The 27,777-nt window shown below is 38.9% G+C and overlaps 1 protein-coding gene across 1 annotated transcript in view; it reads right to left on the bottom strand.

The window, feature by feature from the left end:
- Window positions 1-8,282: 8,282 nt before the first annotated feature.
- GFPT1 (glutamine--fructose-6-phosphate transaminase 1) overlaps window positions 8,283-27,777 on the bottom strand; it is a 62,858-nt gene continuing 43,363 nt past the window's right edge. The window contains exons 14-20 of the mRNA XM_027772939.1: window positions 26,511-26,631; window positions 22,573-22,730; window positions 13,105-13,219; window positions 12,464-12,591; window positions 11,747-11,914; window positions 10,399-10,560; window positions 8,283-8,815 (exon numbers count right to left, since the gene is read on the bottom strand). Of these exons, the coding sequence (XP_027628740.1) occupies window positions 8,771-8,815; window positions 10,399-10,560; window positions 11,747-11,914; window positions 12,464-12,591; window positions 13,105-13,219; window positions 22,573-22,730; window positions 26,511-26,631 (897 nt within the window). The 3' untranslated portion in view covers window positions 8,283-8,770. The remainder of the gene's footprint in view (window positions 8,816-10,398; window positions 10,561-11,746; window positions 11,915-12,463; window positions 12,592-13,104; window positions 13,220-22,572; window positions 22,731-26,510; window positions 26,632-27,777) is intronic.

Raw genomic sequence — 27,777 nt, 5'->3', positions numbered from 1 at the left:
TTCTTCCAGCCGGTTAACCTCAAATCCACTTTTTGTCTCTATGAAGTTGCCAATTCCAGATATTTCACATAAATAGAATCATACAGTATTTGTCTTTCTGTGCCTGGCTTTATTACACTTAGCAGTGTTTTCATGGTTCATCTGTGACATGGAATGTCTGAGGACTTCATTTCTTATGACTGAATAATGTTCCACTGTGTATGTGCATGCACGTATGGGTATGTGTCTATGCATATATTATATATAATCACATTTTATCTATTCGTGGCTGATGGACACTTGGGCTATTTCCACTTTTCAGCTATCATGAATAATGCTACTGTAATTGGTCTTCAAATAGGTTCGAGTCACTGTTTTCAACTCTATTGTGCATATACTGGGAGTGAACGTGCTGGTTCACTTACGGCAATTCTGTTTAGCAGTCAAACTGTTTTCCATAAAGCCACACCATTTTCCAATAATGTTTTCATTGCAATCTATTTTGTCATATTAACACAGCTCCCAGCTTTCCTTGGGAAAAGGAAAGATCTTGGGCACAAAGGAGTGTCCCCAAGGTATTTTCACATCAGCCTGTGGATCCAAACTTGCAATGAGCCATGTGGCTCCCAACCCTGCAGTTCAGCTTCCACTGACTGCACCATCAGGCGGGGCTAGACCTACTTCTGATAAGGTGATTGTCAACCTGCGCAGAACTGCCTTTTGTTTTAGCACATTAAGCCCAGAGGAGTTGAGAACCATTAAGTTAGGAAGAGCATACTGTCCGCAAGATCAGCACAGTTGGTGGAGACCAATGTGCAAGTCAGTCAGTTAGCTTTTCTCCACCCTAAGGGATCTGTGTCACTCTCCTTCATTCCTGTGTCCTATCCTAGGAAGAGCCAAGAATGTGCAAAGAAATGTATACAAATCCATCCCTGCTGAGAAAACAATGCAAAGCATTTAAACTACTAATGTTTTATCAGTCAAGTCAATTCTGTATTTTGGGGCCGGTGCTTTTTCCCACTTCGTTAAAAGCACACACGCACACAAAAGGTTGCATGTATAAAGAAGCTTCAAAGTTAACTTGTTTTGTTTTTAAATAAAGAAATGCTTTAAACTATAACCAACACCACATGGGTCCAGGTTAACAACCAAGAATATAAGATTGAAATCCTGCAGAGATTTCCCACAGTTCGTAGGTTTCTATATAGTGACAATGAAAGTAATAGTAAAATGAGCATTGGGTTCATATTTTATTCAAAGAATAAATACAAAATTAAGGAAGCAAATTCGAAGCAAATACGCTTGGTATTTCAAAACAACTCTACATACAAAGTACAATAGGAAAAAAATCTGAAAGTCCTTATAAATCAAGCAGGCTAGATACATTCAAGTCTAACAGAAAGAACAGGAGTAAGTTTAATATTATTTCTCTTATCTAGAAACTAAGCCTTTATTGTCTCAGATATTTTCCATCCCCTTAGGGCAGCATTTGCTTTCTAATGCGTTCATCTCACATTGAACTTGCCATAATAAAAGCCCAGTGGCTGATGTCATACTGGAACGAGGACACCACCACCGGGAAGGGAGCTATGAGTTCCCTAGAAATAAACTAGTGATCCTGATACATCTAGGCCTTCCCAGCCCAGATGTCATGTAACAATATAAAACTAATGGGTATCATGAGACCAAGACTATCATTAGTTAAGAACCAGGGGGAGATACCCAGTTCACGGCACCGTCTCCTTCATGTGCCCTTTATGTATACAATGGATCTGCGCTTTTCAAGTGTACTGATGTTCAGTAAATGTCACCCCGTGATATACCACTTTGAACTTCTACCACTTGGGAAACAGCAAATGCAGGGAGGGGCTTCCTCTGAATTTTCCTTATCTAACTGAAGACAGATTCTCCAAAAGGAACATGATCATCATGGATCCCCACCCGAGGAATCACGTCAGCCAGGAAAAATGAACCACATCACAGGAGACTGGAGGTCAACACCACACCCACATCTGTCACAGTCTGCCACCTGCTCTTCTGAGGGTCCATTCATCTTTGCCCCTATCATTTACTCTCCCTTAAACTGCCCACGCCTCCCTCCTCCTCCCTGAAGAGGGCACAGAAGCTTTTAGATCAAAGTATTCACTTGTCTTCCCTGTGATGTCCCCAGGCACTTAATGAACGTGTGTATGATATGTTCTCCTGGTAATCTGCCTGTTGTCCGTTTATTTCAAGATTTACTTATCAAACCCTCAAAGGGTAGAGGTACACTTCAGAGATTCTGGCAATTTTCCTTCCAAGGCCTTACTCTATCTATCTACTTTCCATTTAAAATACACAAAGTTGAGTGACCGAGGCAAAAATGAGCTTCTGAAGAGAGCAAACACAGCAGCTATTAAAATGTTTTGATATGTTTGAGTCTGTGATATAACTACTTACTTGGTGGTTCTGGTCTTGAGATTGTTGAATGCTGTGGAAATTAAAAATGTGAAATTAAGCCAATTGTTCTTATCCTAGTGTCAATAGTCTTTTTCATTTTATGTAAGTGTATAGAGAGGCAGACTGGAAAAGAAATGGGAAGGAAATAAATATAATTCTACCCAAAGAATATTTCTCTAATTGTTTATGAGCTCTCTGTTTTTTTCCCATAACTTCAATAGGTTTATACTTCATATTCAAAATCTCGTGAAGTATAAAAAGGAAACTCTATTTACCAAGCATTCTTTATGAGAAAATATCTCCAGGTGAAACTTGCAATTTGATTCACTAGACCATGTTTTGTTTTTAAACTATTTTTTTAAAGATTTATTTATTTACTCATTCATTCATTACTTCATTTTAATTTGACCAGAGAGAGACACACAGAGAGAGAGAGGAAAGTGAGAAAGCAAGCCACCAGGTCCAGGACTCAAACCGTGGTCGGCCATGTGGGAGTGTCCAGCACCTTAATCACCACACCACCTACTGGTCCCAAATTTGATTCACTAGACCATGTTAATGTGAGGCTCATGAATGTGGCTTTTCAATCCTGGAAATAACCTGCTGTGACAGGTATCTCCTCTGGGAGGGGGTCAGTGGATTAAATAACTTAGAACTTTTCTGTTTATTATCACAAGATTAGCTTATAGCTCTAGGATGCTTGTTAATAAAGCTCCTACATCATCTGAAAAAAATGAGAGAAAAATATTAAAAAGAAAAAACTTAACTATTATCCCCAAATTAAAGAATTTATTTTTCCCTTTATACTACTCCACACAAAAATGGCCTTTCAGTATTCAGGAAAATTACTGCTAGGCCTCTAATAAATCGCATAGTAAATATTTACTGATGGCCAACTGAAGAGAGTTTAAAGAAAACTGTTCACTGGGAGTAAAGCACTTTATGTATAAAATGTAGCCTTGGGCCCGGCCAAGGTGGCAGAAGTAGCAAATCACCGGGCAATGCTGGAACCCCTATGTGATATCAAAGTTTGGTTCCCAGGAAGTTCTGTGCACACCTGGTACGTCCATGATCCTGGCTGCGTGGGAAGACTGAGGAGGGGATTGTGGCATGAGATTCTGTTGAAGGTGCTTGTATTTTTCTTTCTCTCTCTCATGAAAGAAAGAAATAATAAACTTAAAATTTTTTTTTAATATAGCCTGTGAAAAAAATGACCCATTTGGTAGGGCAGCCTGAGGCTCTACTGCAAAGGGTTGGGCAGGGATGGGGAAGAAAGGAGGAGGGAGCTAGGAAAGACAGTTCAGTCCTACAGGCAGGCAAAACAGCACATCTATTCATTCTAACTACCCTGGCTTCACTGTCTCCTGCAAAACACAGCAAGTGCTATGAGCACAGGGGTAGAGATTCTAGCTTGCTGTTCACTGAAGGTTTCCGTAAAGGGAATCTTTGTTCTATAACTAACAGACTGCCAGACACTGCAGAAACTTGAGATTGTCTTGCTACCCACTCATCTTAGGTATCCTTTAACAACTACCCACTCAGTTTTTGATCACTATATACCGTGGGAATTTCTTATAAACAACATATAATGACAAAAAAGTGGAAAAGACTTGGGAAAATATAGTATTATGGAGTATGATATCAGAAAGAGTAGAGCCTTTGTTAATCTAATAATCCTTTCTAAAAGAACGGCTAAATTGGGGTAGAGATATGTGGCTTTGATACTATTCATATAATCATTCTTATGTTTAAAAGCAAATGCAAGAGTAAACTACTGGCATCAGAAATGTTTACTAACTGAACACTGACAACATTCTTAGTACAATACAGTTTAACACAAGTATGAACATGTGTATGTTTCAAATATTGGCAAATGGCCTCAAAACGAAATTCTCAGCAAGTTTTTGAAAATTTATTCACAGTTCAGGCTGTCGCTTAACAAGACGTGAGGAAAAAATAACCAACTGGCTCAGGAAATGATTCATTTCAAAGAACACAACACTGAAACAAAGCAAGGATGATTCTAAAATTTCCACCTCACGAGAAGTATAATTTAAACAAATAGCAAAAGTTTTATTTGAACAAAACACATTCAACCACAGAACATTCATTTCTATATTAAATCTGCAAACTAATATAGTAAGAAAGGGAATTCGAGAATTTCCTAAATTGTTCTCATTAGCCATTATTTATGGTATGTTACAGAACATTCGATATCAAGCTATTACAGATGTACAAGTTAATATGGCATAACTTCACAGTCTTGCTGGTTGACTATGTTTTTGATTTTTAACCCTGGATACTACTGGTTTGAAGTAATGTTATCAATCTTACTGGTAATCACTGTCAAAGATCTGAAAATATGCTTATATTCATCAAGCTAGGAAGATACTAAAATATTAACAGTCTTTTAAGTATAGTGGGGGAAAAACTGACTTAAGTGTTAAAATGGCTCAACTTGAGACTCTTTAGTAGTAAAAACAAAGTAATCTGAAATCTATTTCAGTGGGTAAAACACTGCCTGGTATTCTGGTACACAAAATTGATTAGACAGCTAAAACATCTTTACCATTCCTTCCTTCAATTTCTTTGGCCTTCATCAGTTCCACAGAACATTCATTTCTATATTAAATCTGCAAACTAATATAGTAAGAAAGGGAATTCGAGAATTTCCTAAATTGTTCTCATTAGCCATTATTTATGGTATGTTACAGAACATTCGATATCAAGCTATTACAGATGTACAAGTTAATATGGCATAACTTCACAGTCTTGCTGGTTGACTATGTTTTTGATTTTTAACCCTGGATACTACTGGTTTGAAGTAATGTTATCAATCTTACTGGTAATCACTGTCAAAGATCTGAAAATATGCTTATATTCATCAAGCTAGGAAGATACTAAAATATTAACAGTCTTTTAAGTATAGTGGGGGAAAAACTGACTTAAGTGTTAAAATGGCTCAACTTGAGACTCTTTAGTAGTAAAAACAAAGTAATCTGAAATCTATTTCAGTGGGTAAAACACTGCCTGGTATTCTGGTACACAAAATTGATTAGACAGCTAAAACATCTTTACCATTCCTTCCTTCAATTTCTTTGGCCTTCATCAGTTCAGCGTGAGCTATGTTCTTTATCAATAAATACTTTTCAATGACATTGTGCTATTTTACAAAAATCACTTACGTTGTCCTTTATTGCTATGGTATATTCCAATTTTTAAAAAAAGAGAAGAGAAAAATCTGACCCCAAAGGACCTCTACAAATATGCTTATTAAAGCAAACATTTCAGCTGGTTCTCCTTCTTTGAAGAGTAATATGAATAAACACTAGGGGAGTATCACCGAGGATACTCACGCATTTCACTTCTTATGAACACAGTACCCTCCAAAATGTGGACTATTGTGCAAGTAACCACATCCAATCACTGACAGTACTTAACCCAGCTCAGGTCCACCTCTGTACTCTTGTCACCTGCTCCTGCCAAGGAACCTGGTCTTCACTCATCAGTCCCCCTGGGGACAAATGGACCCTGCTTTAGAGATGATGAAATTGTCAATGCCTAGTACAGTGATTTACCCATAACAGGTATTAACAAATACCTGCTGATGTAGTTATAGCAAACTAAAAATAATGTTAACTTTTCTCTTATCTTGTATTCCTAGGACATAGGTGATTTTTTAAAAAGCTGACTCTGAAGGAACTATTATTTAATAGGCCATTGGTCAGATGCTACACCTGTCCCCTTGCCAAAAAAAAAAGAAAGAGCTCATGGGGTAAGGAACTCTGAGTTATAGATGTGCAAATTTAAATTTTAAATGTGCTACAAGAAAGAACTTTTTATATGAAAGACTCCTTTTATAGAATATCTCTTCTGAAAAATCATATTTTCATCTCTTACATTACATTAGTTTTAACCAGGTATGCTTGCTTACTTGGTGGCTTCCCTCATTAAAATATCTTTATTGGATTCATAATTAATTTACAAAAGCATTTAAAAATTACTATATCAAGTGGGGTAGGAAAGAAGGGAGAGGGAAGAGAAAACACATTTGTTTGGAAAAGACCACTTCTTTAGTCTTAATTTGCCTTTTGATAGTCAGTTTAGAACTTACCCTAGCTTGGGGAGAAAAGAGAGAGATGGAGATAGAGAGAGAGACGGACAGACAGACTGACTTAGAGAAAGAGACACCCAGGAACAGAGACAGATTATTCAAACTAATGACTGATTTCATCTATTAGTTTTAACTTAGAATGCTGAACCAAACTTTATACTTTAAGAAATACTACAAACCCATACAAATCATGTGTGTAAAACAAGACTACACCAAACAGAAGAAATGACACTAAATGTACTAAAACTAGCAGGCTTACACAAAATATTCTTAGAAACACTTAAAGTAAACAAACAGTATAAGTATAGTACCATATATGTGATGTAAATATTGACCCTATTTTAGTTTTAAAAACAATCAAGTTCCTAGTCCCCATCTATAAGAGTCCTTCTAAATTACTTCAAGATACTCCATTTCCTCCTCTAATCCTAATGCACAAGCACAATTCTATGCTTCTCTTGTAGCAGTAATAGCTAATAGAAAACCTTAATCTCATCAAGAAGTTCAAACACAAAAAAAGAAAAGACTGAGATTACTTAAGTGATTGTGCTACATATCTCACAATTTAAAAAACTTTTGAAAGAGAAGGACTTAATCAAAGCACAAACACACTCTCCTATAGCCCCCAAGATCTGGCCAACATAGCTCTATGAAGAGAGCCTTACTCACAATTTTGGGGTGTCAAACTAAGATGCTACTTTAAATAATTCAGACCATCAACTTCTACTTCTGACATTCACAAGGGAAAGGCACCTCAATATCACTTTATTTACACCTGCTTCATTCCTAAATTTATTTCAGGGTTAGAGCACAAAAAAATGCAGAGAGGAAAAATACCTAGGAAATCGTTCTAAACTCGATGCCTATCCATGTGAAGCGCAGAGCCTTTTTTGAGCCTAGCCTACCACATACATTCAAATGATTAGTCAAGAATTTCCAAATCTTTATTATTTATTTATTTTTAGAGATTTTTGCTATAGGGCGTGTGCGCTCACCAGAGATACAGAGAGAAACAGAGAGTCAGAAAGTGGGAAATCACCCCCCGGGGGGATGGCCATGCCACAATCCCCTCTCCTCCATTCTCCTCTCGGGATTTTGGGCACGTACGCACACATGCCTGGCATGAGTTTAAGCCACCGGGTCTGGGACTCAAACTGCAGATGACTATGTGGGAGTCCAGCAACGTAACCATTACATCATCTGCTGGTCCCAGGATTGCAAATCTTCTAAACGACTGCAAAGAACTTCCAAATTATCACTGAAGTACTCCTTTTATGCCACAAGAGAGTGAAGGAAAGTTAAAATTAAGTGCAGAAAATTTTTCCTTGGGACAAAGTTGAAGAGAATACTGAATACAGCAACAGCAATTTAATTTGAAACAACTGATAGCAGCTCTGTGCTGTGATTTCAAAGAACATAACATGCCATCCAGCGGGCATTTAAAAAACTAGTACCAGGAAATGAAAACCACTTTCAGAAAATGAAAGCACGAGAGTAGGGTGCCCAACATGTCCACGTCCATCTTCACATTTACAACTATCCTGTCAGTTGTCCAAAGCAGCTCAAATGTAAAGTCTGTGCTATAAAATTGTGCAAATATGTTAAGAGTTGGAGAACACCAATGCACTACTATAATACGTTGTTTCCTAAATTACCTCCACTTACATGCTTGAGAAACTAAGATTAATCAAAGTCAGATACAAATCCCACCAAGAAAAATGTTCAGTTCTTAGGCTTTTAGGTTTGATTTAAAAACAAAATAGGAACGAGTTTCAAAATAAGTCACAGATCTCTTTATATATAACCTAGCGAAACCTTCAATAAATTCCAGGTATTAGCATACGTCGCTAATGGTTTTAAATGTCTGAATTATATGCACTACTCTTTCATTGGTCTGAATGAATAGAAACATGGTAACACAAATGCCAATTAATTTTTATAACATATAATCCTCTCAGATTGAAGTGGAGGGGCCAGAAATTTAACACCCAGCATTCTTTAAAGAAAATGACAGCTAAAATCATTCTGATACAGATTCAATTATTCAAACTCCCCCACAAATTACTGGAAAAATATAAGAGGTAACTTCACAAAAATCACAAATTATGTGGAATAATTATAACTGATATATAAATAAGGATTTACTAAAAAAGGCTTCAAGGAGTGATATTTTAAATCAAAGTTTTAAATACAAAAGATGTCTTGTGTTGCTTAATCATCCAGAGTTTTGGATGCTCTTCATTCTACAGTTACAGATTTGGCAAGATTTCGTGGGAAATCAACCTGTTAAAAAAAAAAAAAAAAAGGAAAAAGTGAAGGGATTCCCCAGGCTGGGGGGGGGGGAAGGGGGATATAAGTAAATTATTTTTATTTATAACAACAGAAAAGAGGGCCAGCCAGTGGCCTAGTGGTAAGGTGGCTGGGTCCCACATGGCCAACTATGCGGTTTGAGTCCCAGACCTGGCAGTTTTGAAAGCAACTAGGCACATGTGCATACATGCCCCACATCTTGAGAGTAGACTAGAGGAGAAGGGACAGCAGTGCAGCCATCTCCCTGGGGGTACTTTCTCACTTTCTTTCCTTCTCTCTGGCAAATGCATGTGCCCTACAACAAACTAAAAACAAACAAAAAAAACAGAAAATGGTTTAGCCTCATAGCCAAATGGTTAAGGAAGCCAAATCCCACATGGTCAATGTAGTTCTAATCTGAGTCCCAGAGGCTTGAAAAAGAAATCAGGCATGTGTGTGCGCGTGGCCAATGCGCCAACATGATGAAGAAATGGAGAAGGGACTGTGGTGTGATCACATCCCATTACTGGGTATTTTCTCACTTTCTCTGTCACTGGGAGCACATATACCCTCTGGCAATTTAAAAAAAAAAAAAGGAAACAATATGTTTATTACCCATCTTTATTATAGACTATAAAGAATTAGATTAGAAAATATAATGTACCCTGAGAAAAACTGAAATCAGTTTGGAAAAAGAATTCTACACCTGATATTAGTCAAAAGGCCGAGAAGCAACTAGAAAAAGATCCTCTATATAGGTGGTAGCCCTCGTAGTGGATACTAGAAATGAAAGACCTAGATGTGTGGCTGTCACCAGGACTGGGGGTCCAGATGCTGAGAGTCCTGAGATGTGTGGAATAGTTCCAAACAATGAATGGTCTTGTCCAAAACAACACTACCTACCTTATTTAAAAAAAAAAAAAAAACAAACCACAGGATTACACTAAAAAAATAGGCAGATTCTCCAAGGAGAATTACCATCTTGGAGGTAACCTCCCAAGTTCCTTTAGGTTCTATAGGAAAGAAGATGTTGTGATGTAACCTATAAATTGGGCCATGAAAATATAACCAGTGACAGATATATAAAAGAGGACTTCAAAAAATTCATAGGAAAATAGAATTTAAAATACAAATTTATTTTGGTGGGAAAAAAACTTTTGAAGGGCATGTACAATGGAGTGTTCCTTTAATGCCAGTGACTTGGGAGGCTGAGGCAGGAGGACCCTGACACAGTGAGATCCTGTCTTTTAAAAATAAAGTATTTTTGAAATCCCTGCATAGTTCTTTTATAAAGCATATTTTCCACCATCTATATGAAGACCCCCTCAAATGTAACAGATGCTACTGTTAAAAACTGAGGGACGGGGCCAGGAGGTGGCATGATTAAGGCGCTGGATTCCCACATGGCCAACCACGGTTAGAGTCCTGGACCTGATGGCTTGAATATCATGTAGGGGGCGTGTGCGTGCATGCCCAAGCCCCCTCCCCGCCCCGTGGGGTGATTTCTCATTTTCCCTCTCACTGTCTCTCTCCAGCTAATGCATGGACCCTATGGCAAAAACCTTTAAAAGACTTACATCATAGCCTCTCAGTACAGCCAGGTGGAAAGCCAGCAGCTGTAGGGGGATCACGCTCAGAATGCCCTGCAAGCAGTCCACTGAGTGGGGCACCTTGATCGTTCTTTTTGTGTTCTTAATGGTCTCTGTGTCCTCCTTGTCACAAATCACCACAGGGCGTCCCTGAGAAAGACAATCACATACACATGACCCTTCATAAGTAAAAGCAGAGTTATACAAGCAAACGTGCAAACTTCGCAGTGCATAATCCACATGTGGCCTCACTGAGACACTTACTTCAACTTGCAATCCCATGTGGTGAATCTGACTGTGAATCCAGGTCTTCCTATCTTTGAAGCTCATGTTCATTACCACTATGTTGTAGGGGCTAACAGATTCAGAGCTTATGTATAAAGCTAACTGACATGAAAAAAGCTCAGTTGGCCAGCCCATAGTGCAGTGGGAGCCAGATCCCAAAAGGGTGACCATGGTTTGAGTACTGGCCCCAGCAGCTTGGAAAACTTGCCCAAAATCCTGATAAGAAGGAGATATGGAGGAAAAAGGACTACAGCATCACCATACCCTACTTGGGGATTCTCTCTCCCTCTCTCTGACAAGCTCACATCTCTCTGGCAATTAAAAAAATTAGACTTGGGACCAGTAGTTGGCATAATGGCTATGTCACTGGACTCCCATGTAGTTAATCGCGGTTCAAGTCCTGGACCCGGTGGCTTAAACTCACACTGGGTGTGTGTGCGTGTGTGTCCAAGATCCCAAGAGAATAGAGCAGGGATTGCAGCATGGCTATTCTCCCTGGGGGGGGGTGATTTCTCGCTTTCTGTCTCTCTGTCTCTCTCTGCCTTTCTGGCAAGCACACGTGCTCCACAGCAAAAGCCTCTCCAAAAAAATTAAACATTAAAAAATTAAATTAAATTTAAAAAATTAGACTTGCAAAAATCAAAAAGAATAAGAACATTACGAAAACAAAGAAAAGAAAATTCAAGCATAGCCCTTATGGTATTAATATAAAATCTAAAGGTTAGGTTTCTTCTGAAATGTATAATTATGAGTATTAAACTAAAAGGGAGTAGCATATTTTATTCAGAGAGGACAGGATATAGAGACCAAAACCTTAGAATGTCAGAGTTCTGCTTATCATGAGGTCTAACTGATCAAAACTCTTGAGTATCTGACTCTTCACAGGTAAACTTCCAAAGCTATTCCAAAGCAAGTAAGTCAATGAATGTAAACATATTTTTAAGTCACTTACTTGGCACTGGTCTACCATTCTAAATGTAGAAACCTCAAACAAGTTTTTATAATCCAAATCTTAGATCCCCAAGGTGTTCTCAAGACTGCTCTTACTTACCTGCCGAGCAACCACCTGCTGGAAGGCATTCTGACACTTGGCGTAAGTGTGGTCTCTCATGATGATCATGATGACAGGCATCAGCTTATCCACCAAAGCCAGAGGGCCGTGCTTCAACTCACCAGCGAGGATGCCTTCAGAGTGCATGTAAGTAATCTCTTTGATTTTCTAACAGGAAATAACAAGATTAGTCTTCAATCCATTTTTAAAAAATCCATCCTTAAGTAAATATACAAAGTATCTGGTATGTTAAGTCACTGTTTATGCAAAAGTATAAATGGACCACTGATTTTTAATTCACAAGTTATTTCTGTAATATCAATAAGAAATGTGAAGTCTGAAAATTCCACAAGGACTGTCTGAAGATTTGAGATTATTATGAACATAGTCATATTTATTTATAACTGCTCTACTTGTTTCATGTTTAATCTCAACTAAACTTCTTATCTAGACAATTTAATCTCTACTTGATCCATATTTGTACAACATATTAACCCATTACTTGCTAAACCCAAGTTATCATGCTAAAACATCATCTCAGTTTTCACTTTTGAATTAAGTTCTCTATTGCACTTTCTCCAGGTAAACAAACCATAATGTGTTATGTATAGAGGCACTTTCAAAAGTTCCAACTATTTCATTCCATCTAAAAATATGACTATGGGCCAGGTCTGTAAATCAACAGACTGAAATTAATGATAAAGTGAAAAAACTTACCAGAGCTCCTTCAAGACAAGTAGCGTAATGGTAGCCCCGCCCCATTATCAGGACCGACTTCTGATGATAAAGTTCTGTTGCCAGTTTCTGGATTTCATCATCCATGCTCAGTACTTCCTTAATCAAATCTGTTAAGAAGTAATATTACCAAAAATCTATGAAAAAAGGAGAATGAACTGAACAGATAAAACAATAATATTAATAGATTGGTAGCAACCAACAAAAGACCAGTGATTGTATTCTTCCGTGGTGCCATTGTGGGATTTTTTTAATACACAGGAGCAAAAGCATAAAGATTTTATCGACAGCCTGGCTCCATGGCCAAACGTGGTCCAAATCTCAGCCCCACTGGCACAAAAACCATGCCCCAAATCCTGATGGGATGAAGAAAGATGACAGAAAGTGGATTGTGGCATGACCATGGGGGGATTTCTCCCTCTCTCTCTCTCTCTCTGTCTCTCTCCAGCAAGCGTATATACCCTCTGACAATAAAAACTAGTAATAATTAACTTAATTTAAAGAATGATAGGGAAAAAAGAAATATTACTAAATATCTCTAAGCCACAGCTTCCACATAAGGAGAATTTCATTCATTAAACCACTCTCTTAGACGACAAAAGCAAATGTGAGTATCTTCATACCTGGCAGCCGTTTCAATCCAAGCATAATCTCTTTGCGTCGTTCTTGCATGGAGATCCTGTCATCACACATCATAAGAGCAAACATCACAAGGGACACAAATTGGCTGGTGTAAGCCTGAAATGCCACGAAAAAAGCAATTAGCTGCAGCGGCATTTTTTTTTCTTTTTAAAGAGAGATTTTTGCTATAGGAGATATGTACTTGCCAGAGAGACAGAAAGCGAGAAATCACCCCCCAGGGAGGATGGCCACGCCACAATCCCTTCTCCTCTGCTCTCCTCTTAGGATTTTGGCCACATGCACAAGTGCGCAGCCTGAGTTTTAAGCTGCCAAGTCTGGGAGTCAAACCATGGTCAACTACGAGGAGTCCAGCAATTTAATTATTATGCCATTTGCTGGTCCCAGTTACAGTGGCTTCTTAAGTCCCTGAAACTTGGGGCCATCAGGTGACATGATGGTTAAGGTGCTAGACTCCCACATGGCCGACTGCAGTTCTGATCCCGGTCCTGGTGGCATGTGTATGCATGCCCAAAGTCCTAGGAGGAGAGTGGAGAAGGGATTGTGGCACAGCCATTGCTCCTGGAGGGTAAGAGGTGATTACTCACTCTCCCTCTCACTTTCTCTCCAGAGAGTTGCACGCGCCCTATGGCAAAAACCTAAAAAACGAACAACAATGAACTGGAACTTTTAATCTACAAAATGATGAAAATAAAATTCCCATTGGTTTTATACTTTAAAAATTTTTTTGGTAGAGGTTTTTACCTTAGGGCACATGCACTTGCTGGAGAGAGAGAGAAAGAGAGGCAGAGACAGTAAGAGGTGAGAATCTACCCCCCAGGGGAGGGATGGCCATGCTGTAATCCCTTCTCTGGGGATCTTGGGCATGCACACACATGTACCTGGCTTGAGTTTTAAGCCACTAGGTATAGAACATGAACTGCAGTCGGCCATGTGAGAGTCCAGCAACATGACTGCTATGCCATCTGCTGGCCCACAGTTTCATACTATTTTTAAAAACATTAGAAACAGTAAACAGAATAACTACTTGAAAATCTATCCCTATTCTCCTTTTCTGAGTCTTTTTTATTTTTTAAGTTTATTTATTTCTACAGAGATAGCACTCCTACCGAGTCCCAATGCCATAATTTACCCCCAGCCTTCAGCCAGCCCTGGATCATGGGCAAGCGTGTACTCAGAGAGGTCTGAACGGGCAGTGTTTCCATGCAGGACTGCCTCAGAGAATGTCATGTTTTACCACTGCACCCTGCCTGGCCTCACAAGATGTTAACTTCTGGTTTTGTTTTTATAAATAGCCCCTATCCTTTCTCCGTGGGTTTGTGCCATTTACCGTAGGCTGTTCTTTGATATACTAGAGTTACGTTTCAGTACCACTGATTCCATTTCACAGATCTATCATTTCTATAAAAGAAAGTCTTCGTGCATATGCATGCATGTCCAAAATCCTGAGAGGAGAACAAAAGCAAAGGAACTGTGGCATGGCCATTCCCCTCCCTGGAGAGGGGTGATTTCCTACTTTACCTCTCTCTGTCTCTCTCCAGCAAGTGCATGCATCCTATGGCAAAGACCATTTAAAAAAAAAAAAATGAATAAATAAAAAAAAAAAAGTCTTCCCATCAAGAAATAAAGTATTTTCATCCATTTGTGCTAAGAATTCTAAAGTCTATAAAATTATACAGTTTATTCAATTTTTTAAATTTTTAATGGGAGACGGAGGGAGAGAGGGAGGAAACTAGGGGGAAAGAGAGAAAGAAAGGTATTTTTGACAAGGTCATGCCACATCACAATTGTTCTGCCTCACCCTCCCAGTGAGCAAGAACCACAGGTATACAGCCTAAGTCTGTTTGGGCTGGGTAGAGAACCACACCAGCCTCTCATGCAGCCTAGCCAGCACATAGTGAATGACATTCTCCTATCTGCATCATCACTGTTGGATCTACTCAACAAATATTTACGGAAAATTTTACACATTTCTTGGTAAAGTAGTTTTTACTTGTTTTATACATGTATCGAAAATAGAATCCCTCCCAACACATACCCCCATATCTTTTCTAAGCAGTGTTTGCAGTTCATAGAAAAGATTTTTCTGTGGGACCAGCAGATGGCATAATGGTTATGTCACTGGACTTCACATAGTCGACCATGGTTCGAGTCCCAGCCCCGGGGATTTAAACATCATGCCAGGTGTGTGTGTATGTGTGCCCAAGATCCCAAGAGGAGAATGGAGGAGAAGGGATTGTGGCATGGCCATCCTCCTGGGGGATGATTTCTCACTTTCTGTCTCTGTCTCTCTGGGAATCGCATGCACCCTATAGCAAAAAAATCTCTTAAAAAAAGATTTTTCTGTATATATGTAACATAAAGCACTTTGTGGATCCTCATTCAAAGAATTTTTTTTAACTGGATATTGTTAATCTCTACAGGTAGTGAATCATCACTGCAAAAAAGAAGACTTTCATTTCATCCCTTTTCCATTGTTTTCTTTCTTTTTTCCATTATTAGATAGAGCCTTTACAAATAGGTTTCATATAGAATCAACGCTAAACCCTTGGTAGTTACAGTGAAAAATCATGTTGAAAAGGATTCTAAGGCCAACTTTAGTTATAAATTTACATTTTATATTTTTAGTTATACATTTAAATTTAAATTTAAATTTTAGCTGTACAATAATACAGTTAAAATTCCAGGAGAATTTCAGAAGAACAACTGGGAGGTCTATTCTGAAAATTCTAAAGCTTTCTCTTTTGAAGTTCATTCATTCTTCTCTATCACTTGCCACTTTCTGTTTCACTGAGTTTTCTTTTTCTGACTTTTAAATATTTAGCTCATTTTCTCCTTGAAAGTAAAGCATTTAATGCCATAAATTTACCTATAATTATCACTTTGTACTCTCTAAATTTTTACCTCTATTGTTCATTGTCTTTATTTTTTCTAATAAGTCTTTCATAAGGGCAGCCCTTTATCTTTTTAAACCCAATAGCTATATAAAGGAACACTTTAATTTGTTAGGGATTTGAGAGTTTTATTTACATAGCTATTAATAAATCATTAGAATTATTGTGTTCTGGGGGCCGGCAGGTGGCATGGTGGTTAAAGGTGCTGAATTCCCACAGGGCCATGGTTTGCATCAGGGACCTGGTGGCTTGCTCTCACTTTCCTGTTCTCTCTCTCCGTCTCTGTCTGGTCAAATTTAAAAAAAAAAAAAAAAAAAGGAATAAATAAATATTTTTTTAAAAAAAGAATTATTGTGTTTTGGTCATTTACCATACTATAAATCATTTTAATTTCAGAAATTTTTTTTTCTATTTTTTATGACTTATATGAATTTCTACTACTCTTTTCTAGATAAGGAATGGTTCATACTCTCCTATCACAATGTGGATAATGAGACTCCCTGTTTCCTCTTGCAGGGTTTGCCAACTTCTAATTGTTCATCCACAGCTACCTGTCCCTGTACTACCATTAATTCCACCAGCAGATTGGAATTTTTTCCAATAGAACTAAAGTGGATTCAGTATCACTTGCCTCCAGCTCTAATATGCACATCTATTTTCTAAATTCCAGTCTACCTCTTCCAACTATAGTTTACTTTTCAATAAGCCAATTAATCACAAAATATACTTATGAGGGATGAGAGAGACCCATATATTGGACTCCTAAAATACCTAAACTGTGTCTAATCCAAATTGACCAGATAATGAGTACTTTATATTAGTTCCTTCAGCCTATAACTAAAAACTATTTTGGGGGGTCAGCAGGTGGTATGGTAGTTAAGGCACTGGACTCACACATGGCCGATTGCAGTTCTCAAGTCCCAAACCTGACTGCTTGCTTTCTCACTTTCCCTCTCTCTCTGGTGAGCACATGTACCCTACAGCAAATTAAAAAAAAATAACAATAAATTAAATTAGTAACTCTTTAAAAAATGTTTTCCTACAAGCTAGTGTTTCTTTGGACTGAAAATACCTCAACGTTGTTTCTTAAATATAAATATTAAATAAACTTTAATGCACACAATTTTCCATTGCATTGCTATTCCAGCTTATTTCAAATTTCATATTTTTCACTTCATCAATACAAACCAGGAAACCAATTATGAGAAAAATAAGTTATACCCCACATTTAGAATATACTGAGGTTTTTAAGAATTTACCAGGAAAATGTTGACTCTGAACTTTTAAACTTGGTTTTCTTTTTATTCAGCCAAAAACAAAGTTATATTGGTTTATTTTCAAAGTTGACCAAAGTCAGCACTGTGGTGAAATTCTAAACACCTGTAATAACATATAAAAACTGCCAAACCTGCACATTTATACCCATCAATTCCTACAGAAACATCAAATTGTCTGATATTATGAGATAGTAATAGCCCTCTAATCCTGTTTTTCAGGCAAAGCTGGAAATTCATAGGGAAGATTACAGAATTCTGCTAGCTTCTTCACTAGGTCCAGGAATGAGCATCAATGATTAGCTTCTTTGATTACTCATTAACATATAAACTTTTATTTAGCTTGCAGAAATGGCCCAAAATTCTAAAGATCCCAAAATTATTTTTTTTAACTTTTGCCACAGGATGCATATGCTTGCTAAAGAGAGACAGAGAGAGAGAGAAAGTGAGAAATCATCTCCTGGAGAGATTACATGCCAAAACTGCTTCTCCTCCATTCTCCTCTTGGGCCTTCTGGGCATATATGCACACATGCCTGGCATTTTTCAAGTCACCAGGTATGGGACTTGAATCATGCAGTTGGCCATGTGGGATCCAACTACCTTAACCTCCACATCTCCTGCTAGCCCCTCAAAATTCATTTTAAATAACTCTAAGTTAAGAATATCTGTGATAAAACTACTTTACAATCTTTAAAAACATGAAAATGGGACCAGCAGATGGCACAGTTGTTAAGGTGCTGAACTTCCATATAGTTGACCATGATTTGAGTCCTGGACTTGGTGGCTTGAAACTCACACCAGAAGTGTGTGTGTGAATGCCCAAAATCCTGAGAGGAGAACAGAGGAGAAGGGATCGCTTTCTGTGTATGTCTTTTTCTCTCTCTGTCTGGCAAGTGCACGTGCCCTATAGCAAAAAAACCTCTCAAAAACAAAAAAATGAAAGTAACACTAAATTGCCTCACTAAAGTTTTGTTTTTGTTTTTTTTGTTATTTTAGAGGTTTTTGCTATAGGGCACGTGCACTTGCCAGACAGAGAGAGAAAAAGACATACACAGAAAGCGAGAAATCACCCCCTAGGGGGTGATGGTCACGCCGCAATCCTTTCTCCTCCATTCTCCTCTCGGGATCTTGGGCATGCACGCACACGTGCCCGGCGTGAGTTCAAGCCACCAGGTCCAGGATGCACACTGCAGTCGACACGTAGGAGTCCAACAACATAGCCATTACGCCAACTGCTGGTCCCCCTCACTAAAGTTTTTAGAGTCATTTTATAAAATAATTTCAAGTATGGACTACAAAAAGATACTTATTTTCTTATACAAGATATAACCATTAAGGGAAATTGGGTGAAGTTGTGCTAGGGACTTTTATGTGTAGTGTTTTCAACTTCCTATAAATCTTCCTATAAACCCTTTCAATTTTTTTTTTTTCAGTGCTGTTTGCACTCACTAGAGAAAGAGAAAAAGATAATGACAGGGAAAGTGAGAAATCACCCCCTAGGGGGATGGCCATACTACAATCCTTTCTCTATTCTCCTAGGATTTGGGGCATGCACACATGTGCTCCGTTTGAGTTTCAAGCCACCTGATCTGGGACTTGAACTGTGGACAACCATGTGCGAGTCCAGCACCTTAACTGCTACACCACTTACTGGTCCCAAAAGATAATTTTTTAAAAAACATCTCAGGGGGCCAGTTGATGGCGTAATGCTTATGTCGCTGGACTCCTACATGGCCTACCATGGTTCAATCCTAGACCCAATGGCTTTAAACTCATACCAGGCATATGCACACGCACCCAAGATCACAGGAGGAGAAGGGGTGAGGAGGGTTTGCAGCACGGCCACCCCCCCTTCATGGTTTCTCACTTTCTTTCTCTCTTTCTCTCTCTGACAAGTACACACACCTTAAGGAAAAAAACCTCTATTTAAAAAAAAATTGCAGAAAGAATTACTGATACAAATAATAACACATACAAAGCTCAAAAAATTCCTACTTAATAATTCAGACACTTCAAACATGTACTGTACAACTGCATTTATAAGAAATTTCTGGAGAATGATGTAAAATAGTGAAAGAAAACAGTAGTCACTGCGTGTGAAGCTTGAAGGTGGGAGTGAGGATTGACTAAGAGGACACAAAGGAACTTCTTCAGGTGTTTAAAGTCTTCTAAAATTGGATTATGGTGACAGCTGTACAGCCGAATAAATGTACTAAAACTGTACACTTAAAATCTGTGAATGCAATATGCAAATGATACCTCAATAAAACTGCAGAAAAAGGTTAATGATAGAATCTAAGTGGCCATGCGTTAATATAAAGTTCTTTTAACTCTGAAAATCGCCACTTATAATAAAATGTTGAGGAATATTGAAGTTGTCAGAGCTAGAAAAAACAAACAGTATTTCTCTTGGCAGCACACAGTTGAACAAAGGTTCTATAAAAAAGTAAATAGGAGGGAACCAGCAGTTAGCGTAATGGCTATGTCGCTGGACTCCCACGTAGTCGACTGTGGTTCACGTCCCGGACCCGGTGGCTTAAAACTCACACCGGGCACGTGTGCGTGCATGCCCAAGATCCCGAGGGGAGAATGGAGGAGAAGGGATTGCGGCGTGACCATCCCCCCTTGGGGGTGATTTCTCGCTTTCCGTCTCTATGTCTCTCTCTGTCTGGCGAGCGCACGCGCCCTATAGCGAAAAACCTCTCCAAAAAAAAAAAGTAAATAGGAGGACAAGTGGCATGGTGGTTGAGGCACTGGACTCTCACTTGGCCAACCACAGTTCCAGACCTGGCAGCTAACTTTCTCACTCTCTCTCTGTTTCTTTCTGATCAAATTGGAAAAATAAGTATAATATGTAAAATTAAATAAATAATTCTTTAAAAAGAAAAAAGGCAAGTGAATAGCATCCCTTTAGCTGAATAACCCCATGTCCCACATCTACCACCTTTAAGTCCTAGTTTCACAATGTGTTAAGGACTGTGAGATTTCAGCCCCCATCAAAGCTGCCTGAACACAGCTCCAAAAGTCCATAAGCTGCTCCTGAGGGTAGCTGGTTATTTATTCAGCCACAGGATAGAAACCAGAGCATAGACATCTTACATGTTTTAATTACTATATGCAAAAAATTCAGGTTTTAGTTATCAGTAAATTACAGTGTTAGCAATATCAAAATACCCAAGAAATAAAAACCTCACTCAGAGTTTTTACATGAAAATCACAAGTTTTACACAAAAAAAATTCTCCATGAGATTCTTTAAAGTCAAATGAAAAAAGTCAAACGTGGTTATATACCCATTAACATTTTCTTCTACAAGCCTTTAATTAAATTCAAATCCACCAATACCCAAGCATCTTACTAGACAACCAGCAAGAAATATCAAATGTAAGTAGAAAAATAGACAATAAAAAACTCAAAATTTTAAATCACAAAGATCTGGGGAGAAATGATATCTTTTGTATTTATAAAACTTTGTAAGGTTCTTATTTTTATTCCTATTCTTTTTTTTTTGGAAAGGTTTTTGCTATAGGGCATGTGTGTTCTCCAGAAAGAGAGAGAGACAGAAAGACAGAAAGCAAGAAATCATCCCCAGAGGGGATGGCCACACTGCAATCCCTTCTCCTCCATTCTCCTCTCGGTATCTTGGGCATGCATGCACACGTGCCTCGCGTGAGTTTAAGCCACCAGGTCTGGGACTTGAACTGTGGTCGACTACATGGGAGTCCAGCAACATAGCCATTACGCCAACTACTGGCCCCAATTCCTATTCTTAATTTTATTAATAAAGTAATTTCAAAGAGCAAAGTAGTCTCACTAGGCTTTTTATTTATTTATTTATTTTAAGGATTTTGCCATTGGTCACATGCGCTCTCCATAAAGAGACAAAGAGAGAAAGCAAGAAATCACCTCCTAGGGGTATGGCCAAACCATAATCCCTTCTCCTCCATTCTCCTCTCAGGAGTTTGGGCACACATGTCTGGTGTGATTTTCAAGATTCTGAGTCTAGGGCTCAAACTGTGGTCAGTCATGTGGGAGTCCAGTGCCTTAGCCACTATGCCACCTCCGGGCACTCCTAACTAGATTTAAAAACAAACAAACAAACAAAAAAACATGAAAGGGGGAACAGTAGACAGCGTAACGGTTACGTCACTGGACTCCCACATGCACAACCATCGTTCAAGCCATTGGCTTGAAAGTCAAGCCGGGATTGTGTGCGTGCGTGCCCAAAATCTCGAGAGGAGAATAGAGGAGAAGGGACTGCATTATGGTCATCTTCTCAGGTGGTGATTTCTCGCTTTTGTCTGTCTGTCTCTCTGATGAGCGCACGTGCCCTACAGCCAAAATCTCTCTAACAATACAAAAAAAGGAAGTAAGTCACTTTAGATCTTCAGATGTAGTATTTTAAGAGAAACAGATATTATTATATAACACTCATGGATTTTTATTTAAAAATATTTTTCATTGCCAAACTGTATTTATTGATTTTCATTTTTGCCAGAGGACATATGCATTCACCAGAAATAGAAAAGTAAGGAAGAAAGCACATTCTTCCCACGAAGAATGGTCATGTCATGATCCCTCCCTTTTGTTCCATTTCTCCCTCCTTTTGAGATTTTGGGCATGCGTACATATGCACCTGGCAGGTTTTGCAAGCTGCCAGTCCAAGTCTCAAACCACATGGTCAGCCAGGACAGTCCAGCTACCTTAACCACCAGGCCATGGGCTGACCCTAATTGCCAAATTTTATACCAAAGGTATATTCCTCCTTATAAGCTTTGAAAGGCAGAATGGGGCCAAGTGGTGGCATAGTGATAATGTGACTGGACTACATGGAAAAGGTACTAGGTTCACATCCTCCAATCACCCTCAGGACATATGTGCCCAAAATCCAGGCTGGCTGACCCTGGATGTGGACTGTGGCATGAAGGCCTTATTAGCGGTATCTATTTCATGCAAAAAAATTATTAAGGAAAAAAAATGGTAGTATGTACATTTGGCACATTTATTAGAAATTAAAAATATGTTTCTAATTTGTTACTTTTCTAATTCACTAGTATACTTACTGAAGAATAAGGCACACTTCCTATGAGCCCAGTGACACTGTCAGGAGGATTATAAGTGATAAATGGGGATAGCTGGCAAAGAACTTTCCAAAGTGGACTTGTGTTATATACATTTGAAATGTGTGGGTTCTGTAACTGCTAATGAACAACACGTACGATGCAGACTAGTGTTTCACCAACACAATGGTCACATAATCACCTAGGAACAGTCAGGACTTTACCTTCGTACTGGCCACCCCAATCTCAGGACCAGCATTAATGTGAACTCCGCAATCTGTCTCCCGTGATATAGAACTGCCGACTGTATTTGTGATCCCCACAGTTAAAGCTCCTCTCTCCTTACAGTAGCGAAGACCCATCAGAGTATCTGCTGTTTCACCTGTTTAGAAAGAGAAGAGTAACACAAAACAGTTTCAACATATGCTATCTCTTAGATGCAAAAACAAGTTGACCACACTTTCAACAAGATCACTTGTTTTTAAAAATACATTAAAAAAAAGTACTTAAGAAAATGAATTATGGGGCTGGCAGGTGGCATGGTGGTTAAGGCATTGGACCCCACATGGCCGACCTCGGTTCAAGTCTAGACCTGGCAGCTTGCTTTCTCACTTTCCATCTCTCTTTCTCTTTCCTTCCCCGCCCCCTGCCCTCTCCTCTCTGTCTCTCTCTGGCCAAATTTAAAAATAATAATAAATAAAATTAAATAAATAAGTCTTAAAAAATTATAAAACTCTTAATAACAGAGCCAGAAGGTGGCATGACAGTAAAGGTGCTAGACCTCACATGGCCGACTGCATGGTTTGAGTCTCAGGCCCAGTGGCTTGAAGGACACGTCATGCATGTGTGTATGCATGCCCAAAATTCCAAGAAGAGAATGGAGTAGAGGGGAACGGGGGGGGGGGGCAATTTCTCTCTCTCTCTCTCTCTCTCTTTCTCTCTCTCTCTGTCTCCAGGAAGCACACATACCCCATAGCAAAAAGTTTTAAAAAAAAATAAAAACTCATTAGGCTGGGGAACAGCAGGTAGCATGGTAGTTAAGGTGCTGGACTCTCACATGGCCGACCATGGTTCAAGTCCCAGGACTGACAGCTTGATCACGCCAGGTGTGTGTGCATGCATGCTCAAAATCTCAAAAGGAGAATGGAGGAAAAGAGGCTGTGGTGTGGCCATCCCCCTTGGCGGGGGAGGGTGATTCCTCACTTTCCCTCCCTCTGTATCTAGGTGGCAAGCACATATGCTCTACAGTAAAATCCTAAAAAAATACATTACTAGGCTTTTAGGATATCTTTTTTCTCTCTCTGAAAATTCACCTCTATGAATGTAAAAGGTATTATTTTACTAATTCATAAAGATTTATTAATATTAAGACAGCTGGTGGTATGGTGGTTAAGGTGACTGGACCCCACATGGCCAACTGTGCAGTCTGTGTCCAGAACCGAGTAGCTTGAGAAATACACCGGCTGCATGTGCATGTGTGCCCAAAATCCCAAAAGGAGAATGAAGAAGGGACTGTGACATGGCCATCCCTCATGGGGAGTAATTTCTCACTTTCCTTCTCTGTTTGTCTCTTCTGCAAGTACATGTGCCCTCTAGCAAAGTTTAAACTAACAAAAAAAGGAATATAATGTTACAATAAATCTGTATTTGTTAAATCATCTCTACAACCAGTTTATCTTTAAATACCAGTTTTTGTTAACATATGATAGAATTATTTAAAAGAATGACTTTCTAGGCCAGCCAGTGCTATGGTGGTGAAGGTGACTGGATCCCACATGGCCAACTTTATGGATGAGTCCTAGACCAAGTAGCTTGAAAAACATGCCAGGCACATGTGTATGCGCCTAGAATCCCAAGACGAGAATGGAGGAAAAGGGATTGCAGAGTGGCCACCCCCAGCAAGATAATTCCTCTCTCTGTCTCTCTCTCTCCTCCCCACCCAACCCTTAGCAACTACATGCCTAATAGCAAACTTAGATAGATAGATAGATACATACATACATACAAATGACCTTCCTTGCCTTCGAGTCTTTAAAATCCACATACCTGACTGACTAATGAAAAAGCAAACATCATCTCGAAAAACTGGTGTGTTTCTATCCAGGAAGTCACTGGCTAGTTCCACCATCACAGGCAGCTCAGTCAGTTCCTCCAGAACTTGCCGTGTCTGTGGGAGAAACAGATAACTAGGTCACACAAAGTCTCTTCAAGTATTCTTTCTCACTCTTTTGCTAAATGCATGGTTTTCAGTTTTTATGATTATAAAAATGATATATAGATAATGGAAGATAATACAAACAATATAAATTAAAGAAAAAAATTAAAACCCCATCACCCAGGAGATAGACTCTATGAACATAGCAAATGTCTCTTCAGACAATTAGCAATGTATACATTCTTACAACCAAATAAAGTTAGGTGGCAAAAGCATTGTTTTGAGTCAGCTTGTATGTTATCAATAACTTGCTAATTTCTAATCTTTAAAATAAAAATTCATATAATACCTAAGTCACTGAAAAATTCTGAAAGACATAACATCTATAAATACCCAGTGAAAAATTAAACACTTTAAAAATGCAATAATTGGGAGCCAATAGAAAGCAATGCAGTTACGTCGCTGGGCTCTCATATGGCTGATCATGGTTCAAATCCCGAACCTGGTGGCTTGAAAATCATGCTAGATGTGTGTGTGCATGCTCGGAGGAAAACGGAGGAGAAAGGATTGCACTATGGCCATCCCTCGTAGGGAGTGATTTGTTACTTTCCCTCTGTCTCTTGTCTGTCTCTCCAGTGAGTGCATGTGCCCTAAGACAAAAACCTCTTAAAATTAAAAAAAAAATCAATTTCCAAAGTAACAATTTAAAGAACCGAGTCTAAAAAAAAAACAGACTTCCTTTCTTTGCAGAAATGTGCCCACAAAATGAAATCCTACTGAGGTTCACACATGTTACATCATGCATGTGTGTATGCATGCCCAAAATTCCAAGAAGAGAATGGAGTAGAGGGGAACGGGGGGGGGGGGCAATTTCTCTCTCTCTCTCTCTCTCTCTCTCTCTCTCTCTCTGTCTCCAGGAAGCACACATACCCCATAGCAAAAAGTTTTAAAAAAAAATAAAAACTCATTAGGCTGGGGAACAGCAGGTAGCATGGTAGTTAAGGTGCTGGACTCTCACATGGCCGACCATGGTTCAAGTCCCAGGACTGACAGCTTGATCACGCCAGGTGTGTGTGCATGCATGCTCAAAATCTCAAAAGGAGAATGGAGGAAAAGAGGCTGTGGTGTGGCCATCCCCCTTGGCGGGGGAGGGTGATTCCTCACTTTCCCTCCCTCTGTATCTAGGTGGCAAGCACATATGCTCTACAGTAAAATCCTAAAAAAATACATTACTAGGCTTTTAGGATATCTTTTTTCTCTCTCTGAAAATTCACCTCTATGAATGTAAAAGGTATTATTTTACTAATTCATAAAGATTTATTAATATTAAGACAGCTGGTGGTATGGTGGTTAAGGTGACTGGACCCCACATGGCCAACTGTGCAGTCTGTGTCCAGAACCGAGTAGCTTGAGAAATACACCGGCTGCATGTGCATGTGTGCCCAAAATCCCAAAAGGAGAATGAAGAAGGGACTGTGACATGGCCATCCCTCATGGGGAGTAATTTCTCACTTTCCTTCTCTGTTTGTCTCTTCTGCAAGTACATGTGCCCTCTAGCAAAGTTTAAACTAACAAAAAAAGGAATATAATGTTACAATAAATCTGTATTTGTTAAATCATCTCTACAACCAGTTTATCTTTAAATACCAGTTTTTGTTAACATATGATAGAATTATTTAAAAGAATGACTTTCTAGGCCAGCCAGTGCTATGGTGGTGAAGGTGACTGGATCCCACATGGCCAACTTTATGGATGAGTCCTAGACCAAGTAGCTTGAAAAACATGCCAGGCACATGTGTATGCGCCTAGAATCCCAAGACGAGAATGGAGGAAAAGGGATTGCAGAGTGGCCACCCCCAGCAAGATAATTCCTCTCTCTGTCTCTCTCTCTCCTCCCCACCCAACCCTTAGCAACTACATGCCTAATAGCAAACTTAGATAGATAGATAGATACATACATACATACAAATGACCTTCCTTGCCTTCGAGTCTTTAAAATCCACATACCTGACTGACTAATGAAAAAGCAAACATCATCTCGAAAAACTGGTGTGTTTCTATCCAGGAAGTCACTGGCTAGTTCCACCATCACAGGCAGCTCAGTCAGTTCCTCCAGAACTTGCCGTGTCTGTGGGAGAAACAGATAACTAGGTCACACAAAGTCTCTTCAAGTATTCTTTCTCACTCTTTTGCTAAATGCATGGTTTTCAGTTTTTATGATTATAAAAATGATATATAGATAATGGAAGATAATACAAACAATATAAATTAAAGAAAAAAATTAAAACCCCATCACCCAGGAGATAGACTCTATGAACATAGCAAATGTCTCTTCAGACAATTAGCAATGTATACATTCTTACAACCAAATAAAGTTAGGTGGCAAAAGCATTGTTTTGAGTCAGCTTGTATGTTATCAATAACTTGCTAATTTCTAATCTTTAAAATAAAAATTCATATAATACCTAAGTCACTGAAAAATTCTGAAAGACATAACATCTATAAATACCCAGTGAAAAATTAAACACTTTAAAAATGCAATAATTGGGAGCCAATAGAAAGCAATGCAGTTACGTCGCTGGGCTCTCATATGGCTGATCATGGTTCAAATCCCGAACCTGGTGGCTTGAAAATCATGCTAGATGTGTGTGTGCATGCTCGGAGGAAAACGGAGGAGAAAGGATTGCACTATGGCCATCCCTCGTAGGGAGTGATTTGTTACTTTCCCTCTGTCTCTTGTCTGTCTCTCCAGTGAGTGCATGTGCCCTAAGACAAAAACCTCTTAAAATTAAAAAAAAAATCAATTTCCAAAGTAACAATTTAAAGAACCGAGTCTAAAAAAAAAACAGACTTCCTTTCTTTGCAGAAATGTGCCCACAAAATGAAATCCTACTGAGGTTCACACATGTTACACTGGCCATCTGTCTAGAGCAAAGAAATAACGTTAGCAAAACCCAAATGACAGCGCTCACACAGGTGGGCCTGCCCCCTAGAGTACAAGTGGGAAAACTCTCCCCTTGGCCTTACATGAAGTCAGCAGCAAGTAGTCTATCGGCGTATCTAAGGAACTTTCTAGAGCAGATCTTCCAGTGACAAATAATTCCAAGCAGTTATCAAAATCTCTCTCCCACCTTATTTTTGTCATCACAAATATGAAAAGATGACTTATCCTAACAAAAGATGGTTTTTCATGGTAAAGCACAACAGGTTCTACTGGTCTACAGAAACCCCCTAATAACCAAGAGAATACAAGAGAAATTGTAAAGAGCCACTT

Source organism: Tupaia chinensis, unplaced genomic scaffold (assembly GCF_000334495.1).
Source record: "Tupaia chinensis unplaced genomic scaffold, TupChi_1.0 Scaffold000316_1, whole genome shotgun sequence".
Classification (NCBI taxonomy): domain Eukaryota; kingdom Metazoa; phylum Chordata; class Mammalia; order Scandentia; family Tupaiidae; genus Tupaia; species Tupaia belangeri.
This window is presented reverse-complemented; position numbering and strand designations above follow the sequence as displayed.